The following is a 21,528-nucleotide window of genomic DNA, read 5'->3' on the forward strand; positions in this document are numbered from 1 at the left end:
TTCAGCTTACTCTCAGGAAACTGCAGGGAGGATGGTTAACTGCAGGGGAGATAATGAAAGCATCTCAATGATTGAATACATTTTTCATAATGTCACAGCTTTTTGTTTGTCAAAATCTACCCTTTTTACGCTGCCTTGAGACTTCAACGGTCCCACTTATTCTTTATGGAATTGCCCTTCAGTTCTTCCAGGGTTCTGCTTGGCTGGCGTGAGCAGTCAACAGCTGCACAACAACTCATCCCAGCTCAGTTGCACTCAGGAATGGACAGAAAGTCAGGAAGAGTTAGGATTTTGACACCTCCTACAGCACAGAGTATATTCTGTCTTCACAAAGCTTTGTTTGAACACTACAGCCACAATCCGACCAAGCCCCTTAATTCCTGCAACTCATGATAGTTCAGTGCATAATAAATCAATAACGCACTCTTTCAAAATGAAAATAAAGAGGGCTAGTGACTAAGCCCCGAATCCCCTGTGATGTTAAAGCTCCTGGCAAGTTAAATCAAAGTTCTTTCAATACTGGAAAGCATTTCAAACTTGAATATTTATTAAATTTGTTTGGCCTAACAACCCTCTGAGGTGGATAAGAGTGTGCAAGAGCATGAGTAATACATAGGAAGGCTGCAGCATGAGCCATGTTCTGAACTCTGACAACAGACAGAACTTGACCAGACTGTCAAAATGAGTGCCTAACAGTGCAAAACAGTCATATCCGCCTAAAGAGTGTGAATGTGCCAACACTCCCACAGAGAGATTTGCATGCACACACGGAATCACACACATATACATCGTGAATAAGCTTGCAAGAACACAACCGGTGCATTTACACCCACCTAAACACAAACACAGTCACGCAGTCACACATAATGTACTGTATAACCATAAGACAGGCTGCATGTGTACTCACACTCAGCCTTGGCGCACACCAGGCTGGCTGAGGGGTAACTGAACGAGCGCAAAATGGCTCCTATGGCCAGGCTCAGGTCCTCGTTGCTAGGGTACAGAGTGACAGAGGCAAAGCGCAGGTACGGCAAGCGGGGAGTTTCCTCCGGACCAATCTTTACATGAGGGATCTGACAGAAGGAGAGAGGAGAGGGGAGGAGAGAGAAACAGGATAAGCAAATGTGTCATGATTAACTCCCCTCCAAACACACTCAACGGGGAAAAAACGTGAAAAAGATCCATTAGAGAGGCTACAGGATGAAAAGAGAGATAAGAAAGATGGCAGAGAATAGAGCGACGTAAGGATAAAAGGCTATGGGAGGAAAGGAGACAACAGCTGGAAGAAGTGCATGATGGTTAATTCTAAAAGAAGAAATTCAATGGGCAAGGAAAGCTAATTCCCTAGATACATTCGTCATGACATGTATGTGGGTAGGAGAGAAAGTGGTATGTGATGTTTGTACGCACATGACGCACAGATTTGCACATATTTTTGTGTGTGCTTGTGGTTGTGTTTATCTTCCACACTCACCTCCTTCTCTCCACATATATGACTGACAGTAGAGCCGGAGGCGGGGCTGGAGGCGGGACCTATCACAGAGACGACGCCTTTGGGTAGAATCTGACACACTGAAAGGAAAAAAAGGAAAATAAACACTGAATATGCAGCCACACACCTTTCCTCTGCTTCGTGTTTGATGGCAGCGCAGAGTTGGCATAAAGTAGGCGATGCAGTCAGGGGAAAGTGTAAAACTCACAGGATGCATTATAATTCCAGTTTAATCACTGATTCTATTTTACAATCTGTCTCATAATGACCTGATTTATCGTGAGATAAATATTCCAAGGATTACAGCAGGGCAAGCCAGAGGTTGCCTGCTGTTATTATTCACTGTTTAAACAGTCACTTTTAATGATTTGAATGATTTATAAGACATTTTGCTATAATGATATCTCTGGCATAATACTAACAGATTGGTGGTCGCCTTCAATTAACAAAATGCTCAAGGAAACGCCATCTCTGATACAGTACACAGTCTCAAGCATAGATTTCACTATTCAGAACACCCACGTGACAACAAATGTATCCACTATAGTCATATATCCAGGACTTTAAAAAAATACATTGTGTGATACATTTATGTTAACATTTTATGTATATTACGTTTTTTTATTTAAGGCAGTTACCATGGTTACCTTAATATTCTGTTTTTGGTTCATTGTTTTTGTTGGTCTTTGGTTCAATTCCAGCCAGTGACCTTTGGAGCTTGCCATACTCCTCTCTCTCCTTGTAATGTAAAATCTGTAAAAATGTTAAAATTATTTTTAAATGTCTCATGAACAAGCCATGTAACTATTAATTTTTTTTTTTTACCACTCCTGCTCCTTTACGTGTGAGTGCCAGAAGATTGCTTCATTGCACATATTTGCACGAAACGTCTACTGTTGAGTAGCAGGTTATGTTCATTGTCTGTCTTGTACTTGAGACATTGACGAGACATTAAAAGAAACCAGGAGATGCTTAAATCCAGGGTAGGTAATGTTGGAGAAACTAACAAGAGATGGCTAGTTTTTGAAAGTATCCAACTAAAAAATCCGTCTGCCGTTGGTCCCTGGGCACTGCACAGTCGCTACCCACTGCTCCTAATTAAGATGGGTTAAATGCAGAGAACAAATTTCGCATACACTTTGTACTAGGTATAATTGTATATGTGACAATAAAAGTTGATTTGATTTGTAGCTAAGCTAACTATCCATTATAACCATGGTATCAATCTTCTCATCTAATTCTCAGCTAGAAAGTAAAAGAGTGTATTTCCCAAAACGTTAAACAATTCCTTTCATCCACAATTGACCAGTATCTATAACATATAGAAGTTTGACCATGTTAAGTTCTCAGGGGCTACATCCTTTAGCATACAGAAATACTTTCTTTGTGCAGTATCTTTTGGATTTGCAGTGTGTAGTGTAGTATTTTATTGACAATGTTTTCTTTCACAGAAACAGCAGAAATGAGGCTGGTGACTTAACTGTGTTATTCAGATAGTCATAAAGCACTTTTCTTGCTGGTATATTTGGTTGGTATTTTAAATCATCCCAATTAGTCCTCCTCAGTCCTTGCCATGCCTGTGTGTTGTGTGTGTGTGTGTGTGTGTGTGTTTGCGTGTATATGTGTGCCCGAGCATACATGCTCACACTGTGACAATCTGAGAGAGAGATGTGTGTGCGTGCATGTGTAAATGCCTGTGTGAGCGGGTATGTGCAATTGTTTGTGTGCAATTGGGTGCGTGCAAGCGTGCCTCAGACAGCCGTAGCTGTAAGATGATGAGCTCTCTGATCCAGAGACCAAAAAACGCTGCAAGCAAACAAGCCTGTCAGAGTCTCCTGCCCATCGGTCAAGGACACACACACACACACACACACACACACACACACACATACATACACACACACACACACACACACACATAACTCAAGCATGCACATATGTACACAACCCTTCTCAAGCACACATAGACATTTTGCCAGTAGCTTGTGGCAGGGTCAATGACCTATTCGAATAGGAGCAGGGAGTCTCTGTCTCCTCTGTGACTGGATTCAGCACTTCTTCTGTCTTTACAGACACCAAACATTCTGTTTTAACTCTGTATATCAATATAAATTTCATGGATTTTCTGTAGTTTGGTGTAGCTTTCTGTTGGCCTGCACCGCTGATCTGTATTAGTATTTGATGATTTGTTTTTGTCGTGGCCTGCACAGTCGACAGTGCCAGCTGTTACTGGAGGGCACCGGCCCTCTGTTTTTAATGAGACAGACTTACTGGCCCATTACTGGTCTCCAACGAGATGTAAATTAATCAGCACAAGCCCTTACTGGTTCCTTATCACATGAAAGCAGTAGGGTTGTCATCATTTGAGGTTTTTGAAAAATAAAAGCACCCTTTTTAAGTCTTTTGGAATAAAATGAAACCTGCAGTATTTAGTAGACTACTGTTCTTTTCTACTCTGTACTGGTTACTATTAATATTAATTTTCCACATTAATAATAATATCTACTGGTATATTTAGTGGTCACATTTTGCCTGTGCTGTTTAGAAACTCTATGGCCTATCGGACTGTATTGGATACAGGTTTTATTGCTGTTTGTCAATCTGCTATACTGGTCTTCCTTGGTGTGCATCGGCTCCACTCACTGGTGTCAGTAGTGTCATACTGGGAGTCTTTTTGCAGCTCATATATGTCCACCTCCACTCGGGCTCGGGACGGACCCTCCATTATGCTGTTGATGTTCTCCCTGGCCAGGGCCAGCGCCAGCCGCTCCCCACGCCCACACACAGACTGGTCATCCAGGATTGCCGCTATAGAAGCAGAGAGGGAAAGAGAGATAGGTGAAGCAGAGAGAAGGACATGGGTATGAAGATGATGGACAGTGAGGACAATGTTGTCCGTGCTCATGTGTGGGAGGGAATGTGTATTGGGAAGAAGAGTGGGGTTGACACGGGGATCACAACCACAGATTGTTGAAGGAATTAAGGGATTTGTCTTTGTTCAAATTAGTAAGTAATTTGAAATCCAAACAATATCAGAAGTTAAAGCCACCCTCCAGTGTATTTTGACATTTCTATGATATTTCATATTTTTCTGAGTCATTTCCTTGCAATGTTGATTACCCACATAGTTCATATTTTTTGACAAATAGCTTAATTTTGTGCTCAATGTTGCAAAAATTGCTTAGTTGTTAAAACAGGGTGGTAACGTATGACTATAGTAATTCAATAAGTCATACGTCATTCTCCAGGCTTGCGCAGGCGCACTGTCATGCCTCGTTAAAAAACTGTCACGCCGTCAGCGCATCAAACCGATAAACATCGTTGTGAGCTAGCTAACAAATTTATCATGTCATTTACTTAGAACTTACAGTATGTTCATTATGGCATCTGTGCGTGCGGTGTTGGAGGATAGATGACAGAAAACGCGTCGCACTTTCACCTTCCACCGTCTTATATAGAGTCTGCAACATGCATTTTACTGACGGCCGTTTTACCAATGCATTGGCGGAGGCCCCCTCTCCCTCCCCACAACCCCGTGGTAATGTAAGCGCACCATAAAACGTAGTGAGAGTTATCCTGTGCAGTGCGTAAAAGGACCATCGACTGTATGATTGATAACAGCTGATAGGCCACATTAGTTTATATCATGGGTAAGTAATAGCTACTCCTGCCAGACAGTAAAGTGTACTAAACTTTACAGTGTAGTGATGTTAACAAAGCATATCGTTAGTGAACACTCCAGCCAGGCAGTTTTTGGTTGTCATGGTAATTGATTACATTCGACTATCAACCACACCCCCATTCTCTGTTTGAGAAAGAACATTAACCAAAACTGGCTGGAGGGGGCTTTAAAGGAAAAGTTTGACATTATGGGGAATATATTATATATTATATATTCTTGCAGAGATGAGATAATCAATTCCAGTCTACCAACTAGCTGTTTCCCCCAATTCAAATTTTTATGCTATGCTAAGCTAACCATCTCTTGACTCTTAGCTTAATATTGAACAGACAGAAATTAGAATGGCATCTGATCTAACTCTTGCTAAAAAAGGTATTGCCCAAAATTTCAAAATAGTCCTTTAAAGATGGGCGCATTCTTACTGAGAATGAGCATGACTGAGAATTTAACTTCAAGAAACTAAATCACTAGTGCAAACATTTATACAAAGGCGGGTCACATATGATTGGTTCAGCTTGTGACTGCAGTTTGTACAATAAAATATTGATTGTCAGACCCTTTTCATCCAGTGGCTGACAAATGCTGCTAATTGGCATTAGGCACTATGTTTCCCAGTTTTGTTGTGGTGTTTATAGTTGTGATAAAGTTGCTTCAAAGCTCCAGTCCTTTAGTCTATGATCTGTCAATTATTTTGTCAAACCTCTGTGTACATGAGCTGTTTTGGTCTCTGCTTACATGCTTACAGAAAATGTCCATTTCAAGTATTTGATACTTACACCTAAATCCAAAACATCCAGTAATATTGAAAAGATCAAACAGTAGAATTACTCCAAAAAAAAAGCATCATCGCAGGTGTCAGACAGCTCTTTCAGCACCAGATGAAGCCTTTTTTAGATAATCTTATTCTAACACCGACATACTTACAGTAATTCAAAAAGAATGATCTATAATTCTGCTAAGATTGCATCTGCCAATATTTTAACTGTGTTAAACTTTAAACAGTTTGGACTAGGGATGCGTATCGCTACTCGATACCTTTATGGTATTGACCAAAACAGCCCAGCAGAATCGCAACGTCTCCAGTCAAACCAGTACTTCAATAGATAATTTTTGTAACCAGATCACAGCAAAAAATGACTCTTTGTTTTGCTTGCAGCCAAACACACAAGCAACACACCAAAGAAAGAGCATGCCTTTTTTTCCTTAAACTGTATTAAAAAAAGGCCTGCGCCCACTGAGTCCATGCGTGATTTTAATAGCCACTCACCTTTGGCTGCGGTCTCAGACATGTTCGTCACTGTTGCAAGTTTTTAACTACAAGCTTGGATTTCCATTGGTTTCATCTTCTGGTGTCATTTAACACTTCTCTGTACATTTTTATTTGCTATTCACATCATCTTCAGATGTAGTCTGTGTTTCTTTCAGTTGGACATGCAGATTCTCTTTTCCTCTGTTTGCTTCTTTAGTCTTTGGTATAGTTTAGTGACTTGGTTAAACAGACTCCTTACTCATACTTGTGACTGTAAGTTTTGGAGGTTCACCACTCATGCAACTCACCAATAAAGGAAAAAGCACTTGCGGAGATCTTTCAATTCAATTTATTGATTGAAAGTTAACAAAACTTTAAATTTGTTTCCCACAACTTATTTGGTCACTAAACTATTTCACTCCTCCTCTCTCATTCAAATATAAAACAATTCGCAAGCTGTAGTCTTTTTCCGCTTATGATACTACCCTTGAGGATGAACTAATTAGGATGAGGAGCAATCTGATACAATTTCCCAATACTTTTATGTAACAGTTGTTCGAAACAAAAAAAAAGAAAAAAGATAACCTTGCTTGTCCATAACAACAATAAAAATAATAATAGGCTACCAATCAACTACTATGGCATCAACAGGTGGCATTTTATGCAAGGTATTGAATAAAGTATTCTATTGGTATTGGTATCACTTTAAGGGTACTGGTTTTGGTACTGGTAGCATAAAATTTTAAACTTTACCCAACCCTAGTTTTTAGACAAATTTGGCTTCTATATAATTTGCTGTCTCTCGTATTGTGCTGACCAAAGTGGCAAAACCCACTTTGAGACACCAAAGCAGACTAAAAATAAACCACGAAAAGTATTTTAAGAAACTTTATGGTCCAGGTGTTTTAGGGATGGAGAGACGGCTAGCCACTCACCCATGCGGACAGAGGAGAGCAAGGGGGCCTGACTGAGGGAACGTGGCGGCATGGTGATTAGCAGGAAGCCGAGGAAGTGTATTGACAGCAGCAGTGCTGGCAGAGCCGGCATCTTCTACCGCTCCTCATGGAGAATGGTCTGCTGGCTGCCTGTACCACCACCTGCAGGAGCGGATGACATGCTGCATATTACTGGACACAATCATTCTCCAGGCACAAGATGTCTCTCTTTAAATTGTCATCCTGCAGCTATATCTTCAGTTTGCTCTGTCATTTCCATGTAACGGAAGCACCTGCAATTTGACAGCACATACAATAGACTTTCATGAAGATGTTCATATCACAGAGGAAGCGCAGTCCCATGCATACTCCTTGTCTAATAAAATACAGTACGCACATCTCTATTCATGTCTCCTGTGGAAAGTCTGCTGTTTAGAAGTGACAGGACTCAGCCTTGAAGAGCTCTCCACGGGTTTAGAGACAACACACGCGCAACAACTGCCACACATGTCACCGCACATTCACTCATACACATCTACACTGTACGTACACACGCATACATTTAAAGGAACTGATGCACGGTCGCTTACTAGAAACACTTACTGAACACATACACACAGAGGGAGAGACTCACAAGTACAAAGACAGCAGCCTTGAATACACACACAAACCATATACTATACACCCACACACGCCTGGTCCCACTTAGAAATTTTTCATAACCTAACCCTCAACCCCCACTTCTACACAGACACAAACACAGGACAAATGCACACAAAGAGAACTCAGCAACCCTCTCCAGGAGTGACAAAGCCTTGCTCTGACTGACAACATGACAAAGCTGGAGAAGGGAGGGATGAAGACAGGGGAAAGGAGAAGGAGTGTCGAATGACAGACACGCGGAGAGGATGAGGGAAGGGGAAGGGTGAGGTTGGTGATGGCGGCCGGTGTTGTTGACCTGAGAATGTTTCAAACACCTAGTTCACCAGTCTGAGCTTTAGACAGATCTGACAAACAGCTGAAAGAGTCGGCTCACGGTCCTCTATTGACCCTTTATGCTGTAAACGGGGGCGCTGGAGTGGTGGAAGGCTGACCTTTGACCCAAGTGCATGAGATGATGTTAATGAGTTGGCATTGTGAGTTTGTGCATACACTATGTGTACATCAAAGAGGCAGATGATGTAGATGTGTGTTGAAAGAACATTCCTCACACCCCCATCCTTTTTTTCTCCAGCCTGTTCAATTTGGGATCTTCATTTAATCTTTTTTTTTCCCACGTTCACCTTTCGAACACCTGTTCAGCTTTGATGTTTAAAGCACTTAAAACTTTTGCATCCCTCTTTGTGTCTCATAAACCAAACTATACTACCCCTTTTCTCCTTTTGTTTCTTAGTCTCTATACAATTACTGACCTTTTCTTTCTGCCAAGCTTTACGCATCTTTCATTCTCAGATTTGTTGTGTCAAAGGGTGGGCAGGCTTGTGTGCAAACATGTTTGTAATACCAATAGCATGCGCCATACTGTGCAGATGGCTGTGTTGCTCTCATTATAGTCACCGCAGCTCAAAGTGAATCGAAGCAGGGCTTATACGAGGCCATCGTATGTGTGAACCAACATAAACTAACAGGCACACAGTGGGAGACGTTTTTTTACCCCCACCCATTGTTTTCAATAAATCATTCTTGTTTTATGTCACATTAAATATGCCAATAAATAATCACTGCATCAAAAAGTAAATAGTTCTACGCTGCATATTTGTGTGCATGTGTATAATGGTGTACATGTAAAACGAGTCATTTGATACAGTGAGATCACTACGGCATACAGCTGTGTGACAGCAGTGTGCTGCTGACTATTCCTACTGTATTAGGTTTGCTTCCCACACCAGTGGTCTCTTTGTCAATTTACTCTTCACCAAAATGTGTGTGAGGTGTACAGACCTGTGTGTTTATTCCAGAACATGTATGGGCATGCGCTCTCCTTGTGTGAGTGTGATGGTGTATTGATCGAGCCCAGCTGAAGTGGCAGGCCCTCAGGTGCAGTCAATCAAAACAATGGGGAACCTATCATGGGAGCACTGCATTTCACAGGAGCCATCTGATTGGCTATTACCAAGAAGCAGATTGCCATGATGACGAATAAGATCCTAACAGAGGCTATGCCTTCATCAATGATGGGATGGAACCGGTGCTATTTCATTGTTATTGAGAGCTATTGACAGGATTAGACAGGGAAGATTACAGCATCTAAACTCCAAGGAGAAGAAGAGAGGGGAGGGAGGAATGAGATGGAAAGCTGTGATAGAAGTAAGGAGAGTGATAGAAAAAAAGAAGCAAAGGGAATGGGCTGGGGACGATGGGGAATAAAAGAACAAAATTGAATACAGAGAGAAGAGATTGGAAAGTGTTTCTTTCTGCAGAAAGAGACGCAGAGCAGGATAGAGACAGAAAGACAGAAGAGCAGTGGTGGAGAGTAAAGTACATTTACTCAAGTGCTGTACTTTCTACAATATAATTTTGAGGTACTTGTTCTATACTTGAGTCTTGTTAATGTTATGTTACTTTTTACTTTCAATACATTTGAAAGGGAAATATTGTAGTACATTAAGTAAAAATAGTTCCACCTCACCTAGCTGCAGCATTAAAACGCTGCTTATACTGTATATTACTATAATTCATCATTAAATGTACTCCAAAATAAGTATAATAAAATATATTGGGGACATTCTGTACTGTCAGTGCAGTTAAACTGTTTCTCACATTGTGTTGCTTTTTATCACCAATGACAAATTTCCAACTCATCGCTGCTCTCTGTATCATAATTTGGATGGACTTCCTTACTGACAAGAAGGAATAATAATATCACAATATTCATCTCTAAAACTCCGCTGCTAAAGCTTCCAAACCACCTCACATATACACATATTCTCTCTCTACAACTTAATTTTTTAAAATCTTGTAACAACATTACATGATCCAGTAACTACTTAAACTTAGATATCTCATATGTACAGTATGTACTAACCTAGACGCACCCTTTGCATAAAATGCGTGCTTTTTAAAGCTTTACTATCCAATGTCTTTTCATGGCTCTATTTGTCATTTGATTTTTAGTTAAAACAGTACTTTAGATGCGTTGTTCTTGTTTGGAGGTTGAGTGGTTACCTGACCATTAATGTTTCATGTTCTCTTAAAAAAAGATCTTGATTTCAGTGAGATCACCTGATTAAAGTTGCTTGAAAGGGTCCATTTTGCATGTGAACTTTTGAATACGGAGAATAACAGCATTTTTAAATTGTGACATTAGTGATTTTTCCTCTTCCACCACTGCAGGAGAGTGAAAGAAAGCAAGTAGCTATAATGTGGTAGTAGAGGGTGGAGTGAGACAGATACAGTCAGGGAGGAAGAGGTACGAAATACTATTACCGTGTTTAATCTACGAGGGCTGTGTGTCTGGCTGTTGTACGTGCTCTGTTGGTGTAGTACATGAGTCCCTGTAGCAGTTGGGTGTCAGTCTGCAGGGAGCATGAGCAGCGAGAGGCCCGAGCAGAGCCAGACTAGTCTGAGCTGTGCAGAAAACACGGCTTCTAGCCCCCCTACGCTCGCTTTCATTCTGCACCCTGCTGTAAGTCACCTCGCATGCTGGCACCACTGAGAAATACACAAAAGCAAAAATACATAAATATCCTGACTCGCTGTGTGTGTGTGTGTGTGTGTGTGTGTGTGTGTGTGTGTGTGTGTGTGTGTGTGTGTGTGTGTGTGTGCAGGAGAGAGTATAAAAGAGAATGAGAGAGAGGACATTCATCCCAGCTGGAGATTTAGCTGTTTGGTGCATGCATTCATCTTAATGTGTGTGTGTGTGTGTGTGTGTGTGTGTGTGTGTGTGTGTGTGTGTGTGCGCGCTTGCATGTGTGCACGTGTGTGTGTGTGTGTGTGCTGGAGACTTAGCGGCTTGCTTATAGTGTCTGCAGTGCCTATTATGAAAGAGAAAACCGTAAAATCAGAGATCTTAATTATCTAGAGAGAGCATGAGGGAGAAGAGGGAGGGGGGTGGAACGAGGGGAAGCAAAGGAATCGCCAGAGTGGGATGGAGGAAAGGAGAGGGTAGATATGGAGAAAATAAGAAAAAGAGGGAACGCTATCTCACCTCACACCCCCAGGCAGTTGGGGAGAGGAACGGAGACTTAGGCAGAGGAAGCAGGGTGAGCGATAGCAGGGGAGGGGTGGAAGAAGAGAGGGATGCGGAGAAAGACAACAAGAACTCAGATGGAGAAAACCCGCTTGGGGGGAGGGGGGCGGTGAGGAGAAGGAGAGTGTTGGTGGGTGGACTGGCAAATCATTTGTTTTTCCCCTTCTGCCTTATTGTATGACACAAGAAAATCTGACAGTTATCATAATGAAAGGATGAATCATTCCCATAATTGAATTTCCAAGTGGAACGGCTTCAGCAGCTGTGGATTTAAGAAGACTGTACCGACAGCCATTGCAGGGACAGAAGTGTTATTTTGCTCATTCTTCTCACAATTAATAGTCATTGTTGACTAGAGAGGGGCTGTTGCAGACAGCTGGTCTGCTGTCCCTGAATGAGCACGGTCAGGACTTTTCAGAGCATTTGGTAACCCCCAGATAATAAAGATGAGCTGGGAGGTTGGTTTGGTGTGTGTGTGTGTGTGTGTGTGTGTATAAGCAGTGTCAGTGGGAGTGGAAAAATACCAAGGACCCTTTGCTCACCCCTTTAGGCTTTTTGTAGGATTAAGTGTTTAGTACTTTGTGTCTGCGTCTAATATTAAAGCAGCAGGACATGTTCTTGGTTGCATTGACTCAGCATTTTCACTTTGCACCCATTCACACTTGTCCTCTCCTCTAACATGTACCTCTCTAATCTCGCCATCTCTGCCTTTCTCTTCTATCTTACCTTTGTCCTCCTCTCTATACCACTGACTCTCTTATCTCTTATCCCTTTTGTTTCAGCATTTATGGGTTTTTTTGTGGATTATTACCCTCACCTTTCCTTCTTATAGCCATTCTCAGTATTACCGTCTTTTGAGAGTCCTGGATTTGGAGCATGCCAAACTTGAAGGTGAGGTTCAACATTTTGAGCAAATATCACTTATTCATGTAGTGTTGACTACCAGGAATCTGGTACGTATATTTTAAATTAGATTTTTGAAAATGTTTACTTGAGTGCAAAATGTTGGATAAAAGGTTACTTTAGCTCGCCTATATGGAATAAAAAAAACAATAACATGGACAGCAATAATAAATACTGCAATTCCATAAAACGACCTTGTGAAGCCTATAGTGCTGAATGTGTGTTTCAGAGAAGAGTTCCTCTAGTAACTAGCAACTAGTAATTTGAATCAACAGCTCTCAGACCAAGAGGCGTTCACCCCCACGCTACATCCAGTGACAATTGTTTTTAACATGCAGTGCAAATAATGTCTTCTATTCAGGTGAGGCAACTAAATCCCTTGATTTAAGGTTAGGGAAAGATTGTGGTTACATTTTTTTTTAAAAGCAAACACTGAATGTTGTATTGACAGAAATTGTAAAAACCAGCTTCCCACTTTGCTACATAAAATATTACACTACTCCCTGAGTTGTTACCATATGATTGGCGCCAAACATTGGCAATTATAGCCGCAACAATTAATCGATTAATCGATAAGTTGTCTACTATTCTATTAAAGTAATCGCCAACTTTTGATAACAGATTAATCAGGGGGTTTCCCATGGACAAAATAAGACATTTGAGCACGTCACTGATCGACATTTTATAGACCAAACAACTAATCAATTCATCAAGAAAATAATAAACAGATTAACCGACAATGTAAATAATCGTTAGTTGCAAAAGATATTGACAAACATTAATTCCAAACCACAAGTGTTTTATGTAAGCACACAAGGTCAAACGCAGATCCGACCGGGATCAAAACGTTGTCTACTCCAATCACTAAGTGTGCAGATGTAACTTCATCACTGCTGATCTCCAATAGCCTCACACCCACAAGTAATGTGCAAATAATTACACTCTTTTAAATTTGTAGAATAAACATTAGTTGCAACCCTAATTAGACGTTCAACAACATATACTATCATATATACACAACCAAAGTAACTAGTCTCCAGCTTTCCGTCTCACTGTTACGCCCACCCACTTCCTATATGTTTTCACCTTGTCCTCCCTCAGCAGGACTGCAGACACTTTGATCTCTCATTTTCAGCCATTCTGTCCTCTCTCTCTCTCTCTCTCTTCCTGCCTCTCTCTCCATCCTCCCCCACCTCTGTATCTCTTCTCACTCAGCCTCTATCTATTTTGTCTCTCTTCCTCAGGAACACTCTATACCCCTGTCACTTGACTGACCTCTCTCTCTCTTCTCTCTCCCTATCTTAGCTCTCACCGGTCTCTTCAATCTCGACAGTGCACTTTCTCTGTTACAGCACCCCCCCCAAACCCCGTACTCCCCCTCTGTCTCTGTTCATTGGACATGGATAAATTCTTCCCAGTGTTCTCCTTGACAAAGAGGCCCTCAGTCAGTGACACCGCCTGCTTGGGGAACCACAGTGCTCCTGTGACACTGTCACATCCGAGTATGTCACGCACAAACATACACACACATAAACACACAAGCATCCACTTGCTGCACACACATGCACCAACTCTCGAGGAAGGTTCAAAGAACATTGTGTGCCCGCTTGCTTATGCATAAGCGCATGCCTTTTTGTCTCTGCATCTGCGTCCAGATGCATGCTTGCGTATTATGTGTTTGTATGTGCCAGCGGTGAGTTTGCATTTCAGCCTTCCTGCATGCACATGTACCACCTGCTGTTCAGATCAGCATGTTTGGAAAGGGGTGAAGCTCAGTGCACTGCTTTCCCCAGGAGTTGTTTAAAAAAGATGTGCTGTTCAGTGTCACTAGCTGTCGACGTAGGTCCCACTTGTTGCAGCTGTGGCTTATGTAAGCACAGCAGTTTAATCACAATTAGGAAGCTCTCCTTGAACTCACTTGCCCCCTGGCTTGTTTGGAGAGCTAAAATTTGCATTCAGAACAAAGCCTTGGAAATATAAGAGTGATATTATTCCACACAGCGCTGCGAAGAGAACAGTGTCTGAGAGAATAAAGCGCTGTCAATCTAAATCAGTGTTAGCTACCAGGTGGACGTCACAGTGAATGTTTTAACTTTCATCATAAATGACTGGTATGGGTTTATTTATTGTTACATACTTTATTTTACTTTTTATAATCCCATTGTTGGATTATAAATCGGCTGTGTTTTGAATCTTTTCAAAATGTTTTGCTCTTTTTCGCAATTGTCTTTTTCCCCAACTACTGCTCATAATGGAGAACTGGCCATCCGAGGAGGAGGGATGTCTTTTTGAATTGCCTCTCCTGAGGCTTCTTTCAATATTTTTCACTTATGTGCTAAAGTTTTTTTTGTGTGAGTGAATAGTATTTTTATTTCCATCTTCTAAGAAAACGTAGCACCAATGGTGTGAGCATGTGAAGCCCACTGAGACATTTGGATGTTATATTTGGTTATACAAAATAAATCTGACTTGACTTCAGGACCTTGTATTAACACGGAGATCTTCCTTGAGTTTCATCTGACTAGTGATGCAGAATGTTTCTGGGACACAGTGTAACATCATGAAAGCATTTCAGAGTCACAAGTTTAGTTGTTCGATCAGTCAGAGCACAAAGGCTTCACAACACAGAGATGTTTGTGAATCACTTGAAGCTGGTGAGGGAACATTGCTTTAAAATAACAGCTATTTACAGTGAACATGAAATAGAAAGTAGAAACAGCGATGCTATATGCTGTGAGACAGACAAAGGTAGAGTGTTTGCCTTCGCACTGCCGTAGCTCTGTGATGAACCGATGAACCGACTCCACACAGCTCTCCCACTTAGACACCCACGCGCCGTACACGCACACACAACAGATACATGGAGATGTACACAAACATATCCAACATATTCGCCTTCATGCACACATGCGCACAGTCACACACACACATACACAGGTTGTGGATTAAATGACTCAGATGGCATTTGCTCTCTCTGTCTCTCTCTCTCCCTCTCTCTCTCTCATTGTCAGGTTTTGCTGCCGTGGCAACAGAGTCGAGGATGAGATGAGGAGGGAGTGGGAGTGGGGAGGAGTGTGGGGGAGAAGGGGGGAGAGAGAGAGAGAGAGAGAGAGAGAGAGAGGATTGGGCCCCTGTTATGGAACAGGTAAATGAGAGATCGGGAAGTCAGAGCCCACTGGTCATGTGAGGCGGGGCGTCGTCACTGCTGCAGTGTGTGTTTTTCTGTGTGTGTGTGTGTGTGTGTGTGCGTGATTGACTATGCTGTAACAGTGAGAGGCAGAAACACAAGGAATGTGTTTTTGCTACGTGACTGGGAACAAGTGTGACTCGGTGTGTGCGCTGCATGACTAGGACATGTTGTATGTCCACTCAGATCGTTGTATAATTCTGTCACCCATGACTACGTCTAAAATTGGTCATCTGGACATCAGGACGAGCCAGCATACTATCAGTGCTGATAGAGAGGAACTGGGAGGAGAGGAGAAAAAGAGAAAACACGAAAGGGGCAACCGAGTGCTGTGAAAGCGCTCTTGTGATTAAAGTTTACATATGGGGCTTCTGGTTTGTGTTTTCGTCTTTACTAATTTGCTCTGCAGAAAGCAGCATGCTCAAACTTGGTTTGTTTTCAGCTGCTCCGGGCAAGAGACAAATTCTCTCTGACTGCACTTCTCAGCCTCAGTTCAACATCTGAAAAGGATTCACTTGCAACTATGCAAAGTAACTTTGCAAAGACCAAAATATGTAGGGCAAGCCACTGTTCTTGTTCAGGTGAGGAATGATCGTGCTGTCTTGTAGTGTTAAATGGTCGAGTATTAATGTAGAATGCCAGGATTAAAAATCATGTCGAAAAACAAAATGTTACATCATCTTTTTTTTCAGAGGATTTCTACCAGCTCCTTCATTTAATTCACTTCACAAAGAGAAATGTGTGAGAAATCAGTTTCTCTGCTCAAGGAAAGTGTGCATGGATGTGTAATAAATGAACAAGACTTGAATCATCTCTAAGTTAGATGCAGTGTATTTTTATGATCGCTGCAGGTGTGATGAAAGGCTTGACAATATAAAAACATCATTATGAATTTCCAGCAACTGTCTTTATGTGAGGAGACATTTAAGTTGATCATTTAAATGACCAGACAAGGTGATGATATCAAATTAACAACAGCATAAGCACAGTGTTTTATTATTTTTAAGTACTTGCCACTGAATCAAAGCCCTCTTCACACTTGTTAATCGGTTACTGTAATACATGTGTAAGTTATGTAGGCGCCAGGGAGTGGATGAAAAAATAATTTAATTTAATGAAAACAAATGTAGTAATTATTTTGTTTACTTCATGTTTCTTCGGCTGACACCGTGTTTAGGATTGTGCCTTGGGATAAATGCATAAAAATACATTTTTACTTTTGAAGCTGCATCTAAAATAGCTGAGAACTTTGCATTAGTGCCAGATGGTGAATATAAGCCATGAATAATGCCATGCAACTCGAGACAGCGCCAATCTGTGTTGACTCAGCGACAATCTGAAGTCTGCGTCTTAATAGATAATACTGACTTTGGCCCTCCTATACTATACTATAGCGGAAAAATCTGACTTTCACTGAAAATGTATTTTAAATATGGTATCTGCAATTAAAGGAATATATACTTGAAATATTACAACAATTAAATGAACTATATTTCTTCTATTTCTTCTATATTTCTGTTTTTTTTCTATCCCTCAATGTGCACATGCACATTGAGGGATAGAAAAAAAACAGGGGCACCTCTGGTGGCTGTATTAGATTACATAATTGATCAGATTCTTTATGAGCAATTTCATTAAAACAATAAAAAAACAAAAAAACAGCGCCATCAATTTTTAAAAGGTCACAGAAGCAATGTGACAACACAGTTAAAGCCCTGGGGGATTTTTTTCATTGTGTCTCATGTTGAAAACAACATGGGTATGAATATAGCTCATGACCTTGGTCGATGTCATTGCCTCTCTTCCATGTTGTCGTTCATTCTGCACTCCAGCACACTGGAAATGCCAGGAGAATAATCTTTAATAATGTCCTTTGCCAGATTGTGGAGTTGCTCAAACACGTAGAAAATGCCACGTTGCTGGAGGAGGCAACAAACACGAAATAATTACTTTTCTGTTTGTGTGAAGCCATAAATTATCCTTTTAATCAAATGATTTCATCAGTTTTACTCTCCTTTTTAAATTTTATATTTTACTACTGACCATGAAAACGGCTCTTATCCGACCATGTTTTATTATACTAATCCTAAAGCTGTGCATTTGTTCTATCATGGCATCTTGTTTCAGATTATTAATAAATATTATGAAATAAAAGTTTAATTTATTGGTATTTATGCTATGTAAATTGCCCGGGGAGAGTTTGTCCAACTCTGATTGTTAGTCTAGCTGAGTTATTCAACCGGCTGCGATACATATGAATCAGATCAAATTAGTTACATAATTATCTTTTTAGATGTGTGGTCTATCCAGGGGCTAATGGTCAATATTTATCTGAATTTTACTCCCCAAAAAGTTATTTCACAGTTTGCCTGAATACATTGCATGTCTCCTCAAGATGTTGTATAATTCTGTCACCCATGACTGAGTCTAAAATTGGTCATCTCCACTCAACTCGAGACATCACACTATTAGGCCTGATAGGGACTGACTGGAGAGGGGACAGGGAGGGGCAGCGAGATTCAGCAAAATACAGAAATATGGAGTGACTGGGCACTTTCAAAATGTTGTTGTGCATCAGTTTTGCATAAAAAGCTTTTTATTTGTGTATCCATCTGTGCTAAATGCATTCCCGACAACAACATCCTCAAATTGTTTTCAGATGCCCCGGGCAACAGGCATTTTCTCCTTTTCTGTACCTGTCAGGCCCAGTTGAGAAACAAGGACATCACACATGAAGCAAAAGTGAGGACGTTTTGAGGATTCAACCACTTAGTGTGATTAATGAACACAAGTTTTGTTTCCATGATGTGGGAAGAAGAATGCTTTCCACTATCGCTGTCGCGAAAGCATCACTTTCCTTCAGCATTTTACAACATGCCACACATAGTTGAACTGTAGATTATTTACCTTTTATTAAAATTTATTAAAGGAAGGAATTAAATGAATGTAAACTGATAAACTAATACCGTTTCAATGAAGACTTTGCTCAGCTAGTAATTACCAACATTGGATTTATCAAAAATTCATTGTGCTGTGAGTAAATGCAAATACCTTCTGTCAACAAGTACAAATGAACGTAAAAGAGTCTTTTGTTGTGAGTAAATCCCTAATATTCTCCTAGAATACCAGATGAGTATGTATTATATACCAGATGTATTAGTGTTTTTAGAAGTGAGCTTCAACAGAGCTGCAACAATGACTCAAAAACTATTTGGATAATCAACAATACAAATAAGTTAGTTCAGCAGAGCACTGAAGGCCAGAGGTCTGAAGCATAACAATGGCTCAGATGATAAAAAACATTCTATGAATGATGAATAATTTCTTGCTATTTGGGCCATGATTCTATCTGTAAGTCAATATTTAATGTCCCTTACCAGCAGGACAGATTGGCTCTTCAACCATCTCCACAAACCATGTTTCAGCTGAGTAGGAGAGCTGCCTCACTGCATAAGAGCCATCGAAACATAAAAAGAAAACAAAGCGCTATACTGCTTATTTTTAGAAGAAATGCAGGTCACTTTTAGGCTGTGTGTGCAAGTGTTTGTGTGTGTGTGTCTCCATGACCGCAGTGTAACCTTCACAAGGTCAATTAAGTGATTCAGATTGAATTCAGTGGTCAAACACTGCTGCAGTACATTCAGTCCAGCTTTCTCATGCTAAATTGTTGGTTATCCCTCCGCCGGCTCTATGCTAATAGATGGGAGCATATGCTAAAAGCAATGTCTGTTAGAATATTTATGCAACAGCACCGTATTTAATGCAGGATTAGCATTTGTTTGCTCCATTGTTCAGTAAATCTGTACCAAGCACTGGTGAATAAATGCATAATACATTAAGTTAGCCCATGGTACATTAGCCTTAGAAGTTCCACAACTTACTACAGAATTATGAATCTCCACATTCATTTTTTATACAGCTTACAACTGGCATCTCAAATTAGAATCACTCATTTACGTTACTTGATCTGGGTCAGGTTTCACTTAATTATGTATGACAAAATGTGTGTTTATTCAATTGCCTATCTATTTGAATTACTACTTGTAGTGTATTTCACCCTTTATTGTATTTTTCCACTTTTGAACAGGCTGAATGAAATAAATTCAAATGATGTGGTTTAAGGATAAAAGTGATATAATATGTGATTTAATACCTAATCCTACAATGTGATGTCATGACTATTAGCATGTATTTATGTCTTATATGTGATGCACATTATGCCAGCGGGAATGATTGTAACACTTATGCGTGTTATGTTAGTAATGATACACTCTGCATCATACTTGTGCGTATAGAAGGCACATAATTAGCTGTTGGCATGCAGTGCATTTACCACAATTAGGTTTATATATGTGCAGGATTTGTAATAGCGTCCAGTCTGAACCCAAATGTCACAGGCACTTTCTATTAGATCAGCACCATGAAACAAAAGCTATTTCACTGTCAAAGCAGCTGCTGCATAAAGCTCTGCAATCATTATGACAATGTCCAAAAACTGCCTGAGAGAAGAGACACCAAACTCTCTGTTTCCATAATAATCCATAAAAGAGTGGACACAGAAAGCCACAAAATGGTGTTATGGGCGATGGAAAAGAGAAAGTTTTAATTGAATCACCCATATTAGCATTTTAACTGCAGTGTATGTCTTACAGTGTGTTGCTGTCCATGCTGCAGTGGTGATTATTGAGAAGCATGGCTCAGGATTTGGCAACAACAAAGCATACTGTGTTTTTGAAAGCAGCACTTTTGATATCCTGCATGTTTGAGATAAATGTAAAACAATATAATTTGACGGCAGGGGAGACTAGTCACTGCAGTTCCTGAATTTACTTCTCCATTTTATCGTTTTTTCAAGTGGTACGTCTGGTCAAAGACAAGTTCCCCGAGGAAGAAATAGGGTGTGATTTGAAAGTTGCCCTATATTTGGCTCAGTTGCTTTCAAATGCAGCCGGTCAAGTTGCGTCGCGTGCTGCAGCACCTTTCACTCCGCCTGCCTGCCTGCCCGGCGGCCGTCCGCTTGGTCAGGTGAGTTATTTCCAGGATTGTTCCTTATACACCCCCCCACCACAACGTGCACACACACACTCTAAGCTGTTCATTACTGTGCCTGTCAGCCAAGCGTGCAATCAATACTGCCCCTCCGACAGCATGCACACATGTGATGGAAGGCAAAAAAGGAGGAGAGGAGGAGGACAACAAGGGTAAAGAAAGGATGTTGGAGAGAGAAGAGGGGTAGAAAGGGTAGGGAGGAGGGAAGTCTTAGTGATGGGGAGTGCAGGGCTCGGGGGCAGCGGGTGAAGGAACAGGGGAAAAAAGAGAGATGACAAGAAAAATGTCCACAGACCGGAGACAAACAACAAAGAGCAGTAATACATAACAAAACACAGAGATAGAGCGAGTGTGGGAGTAGGAGATAGAGGACAGAGATGAGGAGTGGCAGAGGCAGAGGAGAGATGGAAAATAGAGGGAAAAAAAGAGAAAATGTGTGTGTGTGTGTGTGTTTGTGTGTGTGAGTGAAATGGAGAGAGGTTGTGGGTGGATGAGGAAAATGCTATATATAATGGTAGAGGTTCAGGAATAGATAGTGATTGTGTTTTGTGATTACCTAACCGTCACATCTGCAAACAGTAGCAGCCACCAGCTGACATCAAAGACCACACAGACAGACAAATACACACACTCTGCAAAGTAAGTCTGGCACACGCGGACCAGCAAACCTCATCTTCATGCTAAACTGAACTAACTCTCCACTAAAGAGCTTCTGTCGTCTGGCCCGGATTGATAACGGAAGCAAACACTCACAAACAGAAACACTCGGACACAAACCCATTCTTGCAGTGCCATGAACACATCTCATATACATAAAAAGATTCATAATCACATATAAACAC

The 21,528-nt window shown here is 40.9% G+C and overlaps 1 protein-coding gene across 1 annotated transcript in view; it reads right to left on the reverse strand.

Annotated features, from left to right (window-relative positions):
• The window catches only part of grik5 (glutamate receptor, ionotropic, kainate 5), an 84,051-nt gene that overhangs the window by 28,843 nt on the left and 33,680 nt on the right, over positions 1–21,528 (reverse strand). Inside the window, exons 4-7 of the mRNA XM_038711027.1 lie at positions 7,359–7,520; positions 4,136–4,300; positions 1,475–1,572; positions 908–1,073 (exon numbers count right to left, since the gene is read on the reverse strand). Coding sequence (XP_038566955.1) covers positions 908–1,073; positions 1,475–1,572; positions 4,136–4,300; positions 7,359–7,470 — 541 coding nt within the window. The 5' untranslated portion in view covers positions 7,471–7,520. The remainder of the gene's footprint in view (positions 1–907; positions 1,074–1,474; positions 1,573–4,135; positions 4,301–7,358; positions 7,521–21,528) is intronic.

Source organism: Micropterus salmoides, unplaced genomic scaffold, assembly GCF_014851395.1.
Source record: "Micropterus salmoides isolate LMB-PRFRI ecotype aquatic unplaced genomic scaffold, ASM1485139v1 Ms_hic_scaffold_11, whole genome shotgun sequence".
In the NCBI taxonomy this organism is placed as follows: Eukaryota; Metazoa; Chordata; class Actinopteri; order Centrarchiformes; family Centrarchidae; genus Micropterus; species Micropterus salmoides.